Below are 13248 nucleotides of genomic sequence, written 5' to 3' on the forward strand. Positions count from 1 at the left end.
GCATGAATACAATACATATGATTTTTTTCCTCTGAAGGCAGTTAAACTGCTTGAGATTTTTCATTAGCATAAACAACAGAGACATGAACATTCCTCTCCCAGCATCCCGTTGCCCACATGCAGTGATCTAGGGCGTAAACAGAGGTGGAAGTGCCAGATCAAGGGCTTCTGTGCATATGTGCAGTTTCAGGTGCTGCCACATGGCTTCCAAAGTAATTGTACCAAACAACACTTCCACCATCAGGGGATGAGAGTGCCTATTGTTCTGCACCCTTCTCATCTAGCGATAGCATCAGACTCTTTCATGCTCGCTTGTCCGATGGGTATGAAACGGTACCTCGTTTTCATTTGTGTTTTCTTGATTACCAGGAAAGTCCTTTTCATGTTCACTGGACATAGATCTTCATTTCTATGAATTGCCAATTTTTCTACTTGCATTTTTTCCTTTTTTAAGCTGTCTTTTTAAATTTATTTTGGGCTGAGCTGGGTCTTTGTTACTTTTTGTGGGCTTTTCTCTGGTAGCAGCGAGCAGGAGCTACTCTCTAGCTGGGCAAGCGCTTCTCATTGCAGTGGCTTCTCTTGTTGCGGAGCATGGGCTCTAGAGCTTGGGCTTCAGTAGTCATGGCACATGGGCTTAGCTGTTCTCTGGCATGTGGGATCTTCCCAGACCAGGGATTGAACCCAGTCCCCTATCTGCATTGGTAGGCAGATTCTCATCCACTGCGCCACCAGGGAAGTCCTACTTGCATTTTTTTTCTTAATTGGTCTGGAAGAGATGTTTATATATTCTGTGACTTTGGGAAAGTGACTTAATTTCTCAGCCTCCTATCAGAAAAGTAGAGATAACATCTCTTAGGAACAATCGGAAGCAGATCAAAAAGCACTGAGTCCAGTGCCTGTTACACATAGAGCCTCAAAACAAGTCACTATTTCCATTATTGTGATGAAGATGAAGAATGAGGTTTAGAGTATGCATTTGTAGCCTTCCTCCCCAGTTCACAACTCCTTTGGGATAAATGTTGCAGGACCCAGGAAGGGGACTCTGAGCATCTCTTACTCCGACTTCCCCTAGATACAAGAACATAATAAGATTCTGTTGTTTACAAGTTTCTATGAGGAACGTGTGCAGTGCTGATTCTCCCAGACAGCTTAAACGAAACATCAAAGTGACACATCCTCCAATCCACAAGCGACTGTGATCTTGTCTGCAGAAGGACCATGATCCTGAATTTCAAGTACCTGCATGAAAAGGGAGGGGGGCAGGTGGTGGTAGAAGCCAGCAGGTAAGTCAGTGCTAGAGACCTGTTGGTGTTCCTGGGATGGAAGCACAGCCTTGACTTCATGAGATGCCTCCATGACGTCCCTCACATAAGAACAGCAAAAAGACAATCATCCTATCACATATCAAACAGAGAAGTGTTTTTTATAATAGTGACCAAAAGTACACTGACATCACCTCGGTGGCAAGCACTCTGTGAAAATACTTATCTATCCCTGCTATCCAGAAGCACATGTTTCTAAGGGTATGGTGGTGAGCTAGAGAGATGCAATAAAAAGGAATCACGTAAGCCTCTCTGCTCAGACTCTTAACATATTTAATTTTGTGCCAAGAGCCTCCCAGGTTGGCTTCTGCTCAGTTGCATCTTGGCTTCTCCTTGGAGAAGGGCCACATTCATCCTCATGAACTCTGCCAGGGGAGTCAGGGAGCGTTTACAGCTGACCTCCAGGCCGATCAAGAAGTCCTGACATCAGCTTCAACAGGTGACTGGCACCTCATCTCTCCCTCCAGATTCAGTTTCCACCAGCACTCAAGAAACCAGAGACTTTCCTCAGTGACCCTCCTCCTGCCTTCGGCAGAGCAATCATGTGTAAGTGTCAACTCCAGCCCAAATATAATTAGACCCTCTTCTGATATCTATCTGGGTGTATTGCTTTCTTCCCTAAATGTGTGCCAAGTTTCTGCTTCCAAGAAGTTAAATCGCCATATAAAAATGCCCTGGTGATGATAAGTAATTAGACACTGTAATGGAAAATTAACCTTGTTTTTATTTAGAGCATTCATTTTAACAAGACATTTCTTTTTCTAACTGTTATTAAACTGCAATAAAAATAAATTAAATTCTGAGGGTTTGCAAGGCATTTCTGGTGAAAAACAAACAAACAGCTCTCCTCCTGGACCAAGAGTATTTCTGATTTTATTAATATCACTAAGTTGGTACACGGTCCTGGTCTGAACCCCATTCTTGATCAATCCTAAGGCCAGTTCTAATCCCGTCATCTGTGTTACGGAAGGAGAAACAACCATTCCAACATCACAGCAGCTGAAACGGAGGCAGGCATGCCAGGTGGGACGGAGGGCCTTTGCCTCACATGGGAAGTCTCTACCCAAAGGTTCTCTATTTGTCTTTCTCTCCTTCCTCCTCTTTGTCGTACTGTTCCCAAAAGACCTGCAGCCCAGTGATTCGCAGCAGGCCAGAGAGCACCTGTTGGTTTTGGCAAGTTCTGGGTTAGAAGGGGGTGAATCTAGCAGAGTCAGGGGTCCATGAGAAAAACTCCACCGTCTCAAGATCAGAATGGACACTGACACTCCCCAAGAGAATGCAGAATGAGGCCTCTATCTATCCATCTAACCAAAGCCCCACGACCTCTAATCATATTCCAGCTAAGAGGTCAGCAACGGTGTCGCCAGGGGACCCAAAGTGTCTTCACTCTGGATGGATGAGTGGTGAGTGCAGCCTGTAGGCTCCAACACCAAAGTCCCCAGGCTCCTACAAAGGAGGGCGCTTCTGGTCCGTGCCCTGCCTAACTTCCACCCCTTCCTTCTGACCTCAAAACAAAGTGCAAACAGCATCTAAAAATGCTCTGGGTTCACCCGGGCTCAGTCCTGCACCGTGAGGCCTAAATGCCAGGCAGGGCACTGGCGCCAGGCTCTCCCCTGAGGGAGACACCCCAGGGAGGTGTCTAAGTAAAATCAGCGTTGGTCATTTCCTCTCCACGCAGGGACAGAAGAATCTTAGAAGCCACCTTTGTGTCATCCCTACGGTCATCCTGAAGGACACTGTGCTACATACAAGGTGGAATCAAGTGGCTTCAAGAGTTTCAAAGAAACCTACTCTTTTTATTTTTCCCTATTCCATCTCTTCTTTCATTTTCATCTCTCTTTACAATCTCAACAACATCTTACCATCCTTACTGCTTTCCACATAGATTTCTTGGATGTAAAAATGTAACAATCTTTTCATTTAGATTTCCGCCGAGCAACTGTATACGGGCTACGCTGGGATCACAAATTCTATTTTCAACCCAGAGGTACAACTGACACTGTAGGAAACTGGTTTCATAAAAGATTTATTATATATGCAGTGTCAGTTGAGTTGCATTTAAGGAGGTTAATGTGACAATTTTGGTGCTGATAATACCCTTCAGGTGTACTTCAAAAAGAAAATTCCAGATGGTAAGCAAAAGGATTTAATTGTCATGCATGCATGCTCAGTTGCTTCAGTCATGAAGTTCAGTCATCTCTGACTCTCTGCAACCCTGCCAGTCTCCCCTGTCCATGAGATTCTCCAGGCAAGAATACTGGAGTGGGTTACTATGCCCTTAATGTCCACAATTCTAAATTGCCCGAACAGACTTCAGAGGACCACAAAGTAGGCAGTGGCTCTACAGGTGCTTCAGAGAAAGGTTTAAAATATCCCCACTGTTAGTCAAGACTTAAAATAAACTTAAAAATAATGGGACTGCCATCACCAACCAAGTGTAAATATTTGTTGAATTAAATTACTGAGTTAAATGATACTGAAGATTATAGACTTTTGGAAAGGCATTTTTAACTTGCTAAATTTGGAATCATTTTCCCATTTCCTATTAGAAAAAGCAGAACCAGAGAAGAAACTGCTAATAAACTCCTTAAAACTGACTCCTAAGGAATCCCCTTAGCCTCTCTATTTTGCAGAGGCATTATAAAATTTAAAGAGGAAAGAGACGACAGCTGAGGATCCCAAACTCAGTATCCAAAAAGAGCTCCGCTCCAAATATATTCTGACTCTGAGTCCTCTACCCCATGCATTCCTCAGTTTATTTACCCTGAGAATGGGAACAGGAAAGACAGAGATGAGTAATTGCTAATAAAAGCCCATTTGCCTCTGGCAGAAATACAAATGCCTGTTGATAAAGACCATTTTCCAAACCCACAGTTTGCATTTTTCCATCAACATTTCAGGGCCCAGGAGCCAGGCTCCCAATATCCAATGGGTTTTGGGCTCTAATTTTAAAAAACTGAGCTACAATCTAGGGACTCACTGGAGCCAACTCATGAAGCAGCGGCCAGCTCCCTAAGTCCCAAAGAAGTCATCACACATGTCCACACCTCATTTCATTCTTAACCAGGATGACACTCAATCTTTATGATAAAAAAATGAACCCAAGGACACCACCCAAAAGAACTTGTTTCTCTTAGACCCACCAAAGAATAAAATGTTCTCAAAGCCACCTCCTAAGATAAACACCCTTCCCCACATGCCCCTTTTAATTGACTGGTTGACTGTCTCTTGGGTGTGACTGTGTGGATTTATCCTGGGTGTGTAAATGAATTGGAAAAATCTTCCTGAGTTCTGAGTACCCTAATATGAAAGGCAGCAGTGTTTGGTGCGGGCTGAAAGTACGTCTAAGCTGTCATATGTTGATGATGTGACCACAGCACTTTTTTTTTAACTTTTAATTTTGTACTGGGTATAATCAATTAACAGACAATGTTGTGATAGCTTCGGGTGAAGTGAAGGGTCTCAGCCATACATTACATGAAACTCTTCTCCATATTGTGGCAGCCTGGATGGGAGGGGAGTTTGGGGACTTTGCAAAAAATAAAAGTATGTCTACTTGGGAAGCTTGGTCTGTGATTGGTATGTTTCCTTCCAGCTCTAAAACTCACCAGTCAGCTCTATAAGACTGGCCACTGGAGGTCCCGGAGACAGTCAACAGAACCCAGAGAAGAGAAAAGGAATTAAACTATAGGTTTCAGTAAGATCACTAAAAATCATGTAGCGGTCACGGGTTGTAAAATGTTCAAATATCATAGTCAGCTCCCCCTAAATGTGCATGTCCAAGACCTAGGGTAATTCTAGGTTATAAATCTCAATAATTATAATGCTATATGTAATTATGCACAGTGCATTGGTTTCTCAGTATCCTCATATGAAAACTCTTAGGGTAAATTGTAACAACTCGTTTTTGTGATTCAAGTTACTCATTTTTTCCAAACACTCCTCAAATTTAGAAACCCTGCCCATTTCTAAAGATCAAACTGAAAGAGATTCTTCCAAAGGAACCGTGACGATACCTCTGCAATGTTCTGTCCTGAGAAGCCAGTTCAAGCAACTCTCCCACCAAGAAACAGTCATCACAACCAGAAAAATAAAACAAGGCACCAGAAAGTTAAACATGATATCATACACTACAAGTCATATTGCGCTTCAATCACTGTCAACATTCTAATACTTATGAGAGATCATCACTGGCTTCTAAACGACAATATCGTTCCCCTCTGAATAAAGATTACTGTTATCAGATTTTAAAATATGAACAACATGTTCTAAACTCAATTCTAAACATGTTCCACATTCATCAATGGTCAGAATAACAATTTTTTTTCAAATGGAGACTCTCTTTAAGTTATTTCATTTTAAATTTAATGACAAATATTCCTTTATTTTGGCTTTAAGAAAAGGATTGCTTCACTCAATATCTATTATATGATGTAAGAGATCCATTAGGAAACTTAAATCCGTTTAGAGATTGCGTCCTAAAACTAAAATTACTATATTTTAATAAGAAAAGACCTGTTCAAACAAATAAGTTTTTTTGAAGATGAGTAGTCCATCAAGGTTAAAGTATCTAATAATAAATTACTGTCAGGCGATTATCTGCCTGATGAAAAATGTTTCCATTTCTCAGTTTACTTGAATACATGCTCTTCTGCCTAAGGAGATCGGTATCATAAACTGACATTTGGATTGCTAAATCTAAACAACACAGATTGTTTAATTATGTAGAGGCTTTTAAAACACTGTAGTTTTTTCTCTACAATTTTATGTACTTATTGTGGAGGGTGGTCACTTTCCTATCTTAGTTTTCATTATTTTATCTGACAAAGCTCATTTCTCTTAGTTATTTAAACCTTAAAACAGCAAAACCAAAGGATGAGACAGTTCAGTAACTTTAATTCCAAATTATGCCTTTCACTTGATTTGAATATTTTATTCATTGGTTCCACCAAAGTGCTAAGGTACTTATTTCTATCCTATATATACATATATATATGTATATATAGTTTCATTATGGATGCCAGCAACTTATTGCTGTTTTTTTCAATTAATAAAAATTAAGTTCAAAAAAAAATTAAGTTCATCCAATCTTAAGATTTGTGAACCTGAATATTACTGTTAAAAGCAAAACTTTCAAAGCGTGGTATTTGCAAAGCCTTTGAGAAGTCGTTAATGGTATTCCCATGATCTAATACATGTAAGGCTTTAACTGTAATCGTAAACCCACTGAAAGCTTATGATCTGAAAGGATGGACTATTGTAGCCAGTTTTCTTGAGTTTAATTCCACTGGCCAATCCCAGTTTCTATATTTTAAATCTCAACTAGAGCAAAATCATAACACACGTTTCAAAAGAACAACCTAAAGAAATCAAGCGCGGGAACGATAGGGAAAGAATGTCAGTGCCAACAACCATGCTTCCCAACAAACCATCAAAGAACTTCAAGAGCACAAGACTGAGCAAAACGTTTAGTTTGTGAAATATGTGCAATTCACTCTTAACACTCACAAAAGTACATATGAATCACTGTATTTTCCTCTGATTTATGTCCCGCACAAGGTTCAATAAAACATAGAACTTACTCAGCCTTGACTGATGACTGGATCATTGTTTTTGGAGGCTATTTATTACTCTTTTTATGGCATGATTTCTTCTATGATCCAACTCTGTGACTGCTAAAAGCCAGGAAAAGCTGCCTTCCAGTCAACGCATGGTACAAAGTCACTAAAAAGTTTGCAGGCATCAGCCTATGCCAAGGTGCTTAGGAGAAGCTGTTCTGCTTTGTCCTAGGGACCCCCAGGTATGCAATGTCTTTGCAGGGTTCATGGAGATTTATGATTAAAACAGATCCTCTCTTTTTCCTTTAAGGGATTTGAGTTTTTTCAGGAAATGATTCTTCATACTCAAAATAAGGTTCAGCCTACCTCCTCTCTTCATTCAAGATCTATGTGGACGAGTCATCCCAGGGCTAACGCACAGCAGACACACAAAAGTAAAAACATCAACATCAACCATATCTGTCTTGTTTCTAAAATTTCTTCTTCATTTCTTGTTTCATAAATTTCTTGGCTTTTGAAATTCAGTATTTCAAGTCTTGCTCTGGGCTATCAGACCTAACTTCACCTTACAGACAAATTGTATTTTACAAAGGAGTAACTGAATAGAATATTCATTTATTACCAAACACATGTAGCAACAACTTGGTTGTGAAAGAACTTTATCTATTCACACACTGATTTACTGATTTCCCTAAAGAGCCTGTCAATGGAGCCACCAGAAAATGTAGTATTCCAAGCATTGTGTACCAGCAGTTGGCCCGAACATTACAAAATTGTCTTTGAAAACCACTGCTAACACTTCCCTTTACTTTTTCAATGTTAGTACAATTAAATTCATTTATTTCATATCACCCATGCAACAAACATAACTTCAAAGAGTCTTCCAGTTTGAAAAAACTAAACTTTTTACCTTAAGTTGAAGCACAGTCAACAGGTTTTTTTTTTGATTAAAAAAAATTTTTTTTTGCTACACCCACGTTTGGATAGTCCAAATCCAAATTATAATGATTTTATAATTATAATACCAGGGTACTATGAAACTTGGAGCTTCTCTTAATGTAAAGTTTTATTTTCTATATAAACCTACGACTTTTAAAATATATTTATTAAGTGCTCTTTATCTTTCCCAAGGGTCTTAGCTCTTATGGAGAAAGGAAACCAGACCTGAGGACCGTTTTTATTGTGAGCATTGTTTCTCACTCGCTTAGAACTCAGGGGGTTGTGTTTGGCGCACAACGCCACACTTCTTCCCCAGAAGTACTACTTTCCCAGAAGGCGATCCTTTAAAGCAAACTTCAGCGGATTCACGATTTTTCTGGGAACCTCAGGATACTACTGATTTACATGTAAAATTCTCACTGGAGACAGGAGGGGGTTGGACGAGTTAACTCAGGTGAGAAACTGTGATTTAGGCGCTGAACCAGGTCAGGGGGTTGCCTTCTGTGCCCGAAAACAAGCCTTTTCTGCCGGAAAACCACAGCGGCGCTGGGAAGAAGGAAGGTTCTCCTGCCGGCGGATCCCAGGGCGCTGCGGAGCCACGGTTTCTCGGGGGCGCGCTGCCGTGACTGCGTTTCCAACCTGGCCATCGACACCTTGCGGGGCCTTTCCCCAACTTGCAGAGGCCTCTGCCATGCTAGCCGCGAAGCCTAGTTCCCTTGCAGGGGCCCAGAATTCCCGGGTTCCTTCCTCTCGCCCTCGGGTGCGAGAACAGAGGTGGTCAAGCGCCCGACCCTGGTGCCAAAGCTGCCGCACCCCACTGCGCCCCCGCAGGCCGTCTTACCGGTACAGGAATGCAGAGGCTTGGGTCGCACGACCAGTGACGGGCACACGGAGTAGAGGGAAAGTTTCTCAAAGTAATCGCAGGTCTCCTTGGAGAGGATCTCGTCGATCATGAAAGTCTTGTAGCGCCGCCTGGCTGCTTTGAGTTGGCCGGGCGAGCTCAGCCTCAGCTCCGCGTGGCAGTGCATGGTGAGCCCGGGCGAGCGCCCACCAGCCGGGGCCGTGGGGCTGGCACGCCGGCGGGGGCCTCGGCCCGGCTCCTCCGCGGCCGGGAGGCGGCGGGGCTCAGGAGGCGTGCGGAGGGGAGGCGGCACCGGGCGCGCCGGCCGCGCGTCTAGACCCACCCGCGGATCAGCATCTTCGCGGAGCCTTTTGGGGACATCGCAGCTGTCAATCAGCGCGCGCTTCCTGCGGGACAGGGTGCGGAGCTGCGCCGAGGGCTGGCCGCCGAGGGGCGTCGGCGCCCACCCCGCCCAGCCCTCCTGTGCAACCCGGCGCGGACCTGCGCGCCTAGTGCCTGCCGCTCGCGATCGCCTCCTCCCGCCTCTCAGCGTCTAGCGCTCTTCTGCCTGCCTATTTTAAGACACTTGCTTTGGCTTTCCTCCCCACCCCCTTCCCGGGACGAGCTCCAGGTGTGTGTGCAGTGTGCGCGCCCGTGTGTGCGCGCGGTGAGGGGAGCGCGCGCCGCCCCCGCCTGCCGGCCAGGCCTCAGCTGGCCGCGGCCCCCGCCGAGCCCGACGCTCTGGGCATGCTGCGCTCCCGGTCCCGCTCCCATCGCCAGCACCCAGCCGGCCGGCACCTCCTGGTCTGTTACTAGAAAGAAGTGGAGACCTCGCCGTGGCTCCCGAGACTGCGGACCCCAGAATCGGCGACCCCCAGAATCGGCGACCCCCAGCATCTGGTTGCCTTCTTCCCTCTCCACCTGGACTTCCGGAGGCCGTTTCCCGAGGACTACGGCATCCCCTCGCGTTCCTTAGGCTCGCAGCCCGCGCCCAGCCCGCGCGCTCCAGCACCCGGAGTGTGCGCTGGGATCGCGAACTTAATGGTTCCACGGAGATCCCAAGCCATCAATGACCCTAGCGCTGTCCGTTATCCCACCAGTAAACTTAAAAAAAAAAAAAAGAAATCAGTAAAAACATGTGTGTGCGTGTGTGTTTTTATTTTTATTCTTTAACTCTGTTTATAAACCTTTTTTCGTCTCCAGGAGGGCCAGCGGAGAGTGACTGCCGGTGCGGCCGGTCCTCGGGCAGCCGGCCCGGCGGTGGCTCCTGGCGCCGAATACTCGGGCACCGCAGCGTTCCTCCCCCAGGTCCCTGGCAACGCGCAGGGTTCGGGGACTCTCGAGGACACGCGTTCATGAAATGTTTTGTCTTTTGCCTCCTGGGTGCCTAACTTCCGAGTCTGCTCCAATTAGTAGCTGAACGAAGTTTTGCTTTCAGTTGAAATTGTTGGGCAAGGGGACCCCACCCAGCCTAGGCACCCGGACTGACAGTGCTGCCGGCATCCTCCCCGCGCGCCCGCGCTCGGCAGAAACTGTTGGTGCTGCCAGTTCCTCGCGATTTAGTCTGGAAATGGGTTTGCGCGGGGCCGTAAGGAGTATTAAGAATTACAGATGCGAATGGCCTTCGCCGAGACCGAGTTTGGGGCTGGTGAGATCTCGCGGTCTCGATCGCGGCGGGCTCCCCGCGGAGCTGCTTGTCCCGGAGCCGGAGTCGCGGCAAAGCAAGTGAACGCGCGCGCCTGGGCGAGTGGTTCGACTCCGAGGGAAGGGCCACGCCTGGAGAACTAATAACGAGGCACTTAGAAAAAAAGTAGTAATAAACCGAATTATAGCCTTACATTAGACATGGCCCGCTACGCGCCTTTGAGGAACTTCATTCCCAAAGTGTTTGCGTGCACCCTGGCTCCCCTCCGCCCCTTCCCTGCATTTAGTACGATTTTCGTTTATTCTCATATCTCCTTATGCTCATTCTTCTCTCCCCCGGAGAGACAGCTCGAGGGCCCGCGGGAGCTGCAGCCATGTGTCCGGGTGCGGCGCGCGTCCCGCCGCAAGGCCTGGAGGTCGCCCTGCTGGGCCCCGGTGCGCCCCCGGCCGTGGTGGCGGGTTCCGCGGCCTGTCCTCTGCCCCAAGCCTGGCCGAGGATGCTCCGGGCTCAGTCTGGGCAGCGCCGCCCGGCGCCTTCAGAACACGCTGCGCCACGAGCTGGGGACAGTCCCAGGGGGTACGGCGTTGAAGCAGAGGACATTGTTGGGTGCGGAGCTAAATTTCCTGCTGGAAAGTGCAGCGTTGTCTGCAGCGACGAGAAACTGTTTGGTGGGAGCGGAGGGCGCGGCGTGCTGTGGGGTGGGCCTCTGCATCGCACCCAGCGACCCTGGAGAGGGATCGAGCGTTAACCACTTGAACCCTCTGTTGGGCCTTCACGGAACGCGCGCGCCCTTTGGCCCCTGTCTTTTCCTCCACCTCTTGCCCGGTCCTCCCCTCGCCGGCTCTTCCTGGCCCTTGCACCGCCACCGTCCCTTTCCTCCGCTTGCGCCCATTTCTCCTTCCCCCACTGTTCCCAGGCCTTCGGGCCTCCTCTGCTCGATCGAACTCCCGCTTTTCCCCTTCTCCCCATCTGCCAGCCTGATTTCTTTTTCTTTCTTTCCTCTCTTCCTTTCCTTGCTCCTTCTTGTCCTCTCCCTCCCCCTCTCTTCAGACACGCATCTGAAGCCGCTTCCCTGTGCTCCTGCATCGCCGCTCTGCCGCCCGGACGGCTGCGGGTGGCTCGTGGGACCGGACTGCGCCAAAGCCCCAGCCGCCGGTTCTGGGGGGAACCGGCCTCGCCTCTGCCCTCCGCGCCCTCTAGCCCGCGTTCCTCTCAGCGTGCACACGAGCACTGCACAACGTTCGCCCAGACTCTCCCGCAACTGGTCCTGCGATTGGAAATCTGCAGCGTATTCAAATAGCTACATAATAAATTAAGTAATAATTCTTGGGCTTTCCGTCTTTTCTATTTTCTACCACAGACGCAAGAAATCTCAGAAGGGGTCTGAGGGCACAAGTCTCCAAGTAGAGTGGAGAGGGATGCCGGATATTGGAGTCTGGAGCCTGCAGTTCTGTGTTACTTATAATCAAAGACAAGCCTGTTTTTTCATTTGTACGTGACCATCATACTATCTATTTCACAAGGTTGGCATTTCATGATCCGTGCCTTTTTACAGCTCTTGCCTTCAATGAGAATGCCCAAGGCACCCCATCCCCTCCCTCGTTCTCTGCCTGAAAAAGTAATTCAGGGCCCATCTCATATGTCACCTCCTCTGGAAAAATATCCCCCACTTCTCAAGACTGGGGTTGCTGTTCCTATCTTAGGGGTTTCTTTACCGAATTAGTGTCTTCTCTGTGTTAGTGTCACCCACTGAACAATTCATCTTATATCACCAAGACCAGCATAGCACCTGGCACATAGTAGGTTCTCAGTACATGTCATGAATAAGTTAATGCATGAAAGTTTGTATCATTGTATAATGTGTCTAAGACTCGAGAACTTGGTGGGACTTCAGAATCTTCACTGGTTGTACTGAATTTGTCTTTCTCCTTAAATCCATCTCTCTTTCCTTTGTAGTTTTGATTTTTCAGCAATGGCATCTAGCCCAGCTCCCATTTTGCTCTCATCTCTCTCTTTTCACTCCCCTTCTCCTGATCTCAGATTGTAAAGGGCTTCGGTAGAAGGAAGCACACCCCAGCTGTCAATCACAAAGTGGGGCTTTGGTCAGAAATAGTCCGGGGTTTAGTTTCCAACATTAATGAAGTGGCTGGAACAGCAAACATCTGCCAAAGAGCCTCAAACCTTTTCCAGCTGCTGGAGACCCACAGACACTTCCCAGCCTCCTGTGACGACGGTGCCCCAGCGGTGTCTGCCCCTCTACCGGGAGGAACACACACGGAGAGAAACAGACCCGTCTGTACCCAGCCATTCTTGCTCAGGCAGGCAGGGAAGGGGATAATAATGCACACCCCCAGGAGGCTTCAGGAGCTCAGCTCCCCTCCCCCATCTGGCGCCTGATTCCTGGGGATAGGGCCAGCCAGAAAGAAGGGGCAAAGACACCTGTGTAAAGTTTAAGGTTTTGACAACTAGAAACCAAAGACCTGCTCTTTCCCATTTCAGCTGACACCCAGTGTCTCTACTCAACCAGAATACATGAAAATTTAATAAAACAAAATGGTATTTAAAAATCCTAGGGTGGCATTTAAATTGCCTCTAGGAGCTAACCCTAGGTAAATGAACTCAGCTTCATTTTTTGTGTAACTATCATTTTATAACCTTGGGCAATGTGTCAAGGTAGATACCGAAGTGGCCAGTGCATAAATAAGCCTTCTGAGTAAACGAATTCATTCCCCATCGTCTTTTCTCCAAGTAGGGAGAGGGGAGCGAAAGCACTCCTTACACTCCAGTAAAGTGTGTTTAATAACTTGTATTTCAGTCGCTAAGTTTTGAAATAGTTTCAGACATGTAAAAGCAAAATAGGGAAAGCCTTGTAAGTTAATATTCCCCTGGGCTCCAGGGCCATGCCAAAACTGCTGCCTGCAGAGCCCGGCCCAGCAGTCTTGC

General features: G+C 46.8%; 1 protein-coding gene across 1 annotated transcript in view; it reads right to left on the reverse strand.

Annotated features, from left to right (window-relative positions):
- Window positions 1–9197, reverse strand: part of BARX2 (BARX homeobox 2) — an 82226-nt gene extending 73029 nt beyond the window's left edge. The window contains exon 1 of the mRNA XM_027532320.1: window positions 8661–9197. Coding sequence (XP_027388121.1) covers window positions 8661–8847 — 187 coding nt within the window. The 5' untranslated portion in view covers window positions 8848–9197. The remainder of the gene's footprint in view (window positions 1–8660) is intronic.
- Between the last annotated feature and the right edge of the window lie 4051 nt (window positions 9198–13248).

The sequence above is a fragment of the Bos indicus x Bos taurus genome, chromosome 29, assembly GCF_003369695.1.
Source record: "Bos indicus x Bos taurus breed Angus x Brahman F1 hybrid chromosome 29, Bos_hybrid_MaternalHap_v2.0, whole genome shotgun sequence".
Classification (NCBI taxonomy): domain Eukaryota; kingdom Metazoa; phylum Chordata; class Mammalia; order Artiodactyla; family Bovidae; genus Bos; species Bos indicus x Bos taurus.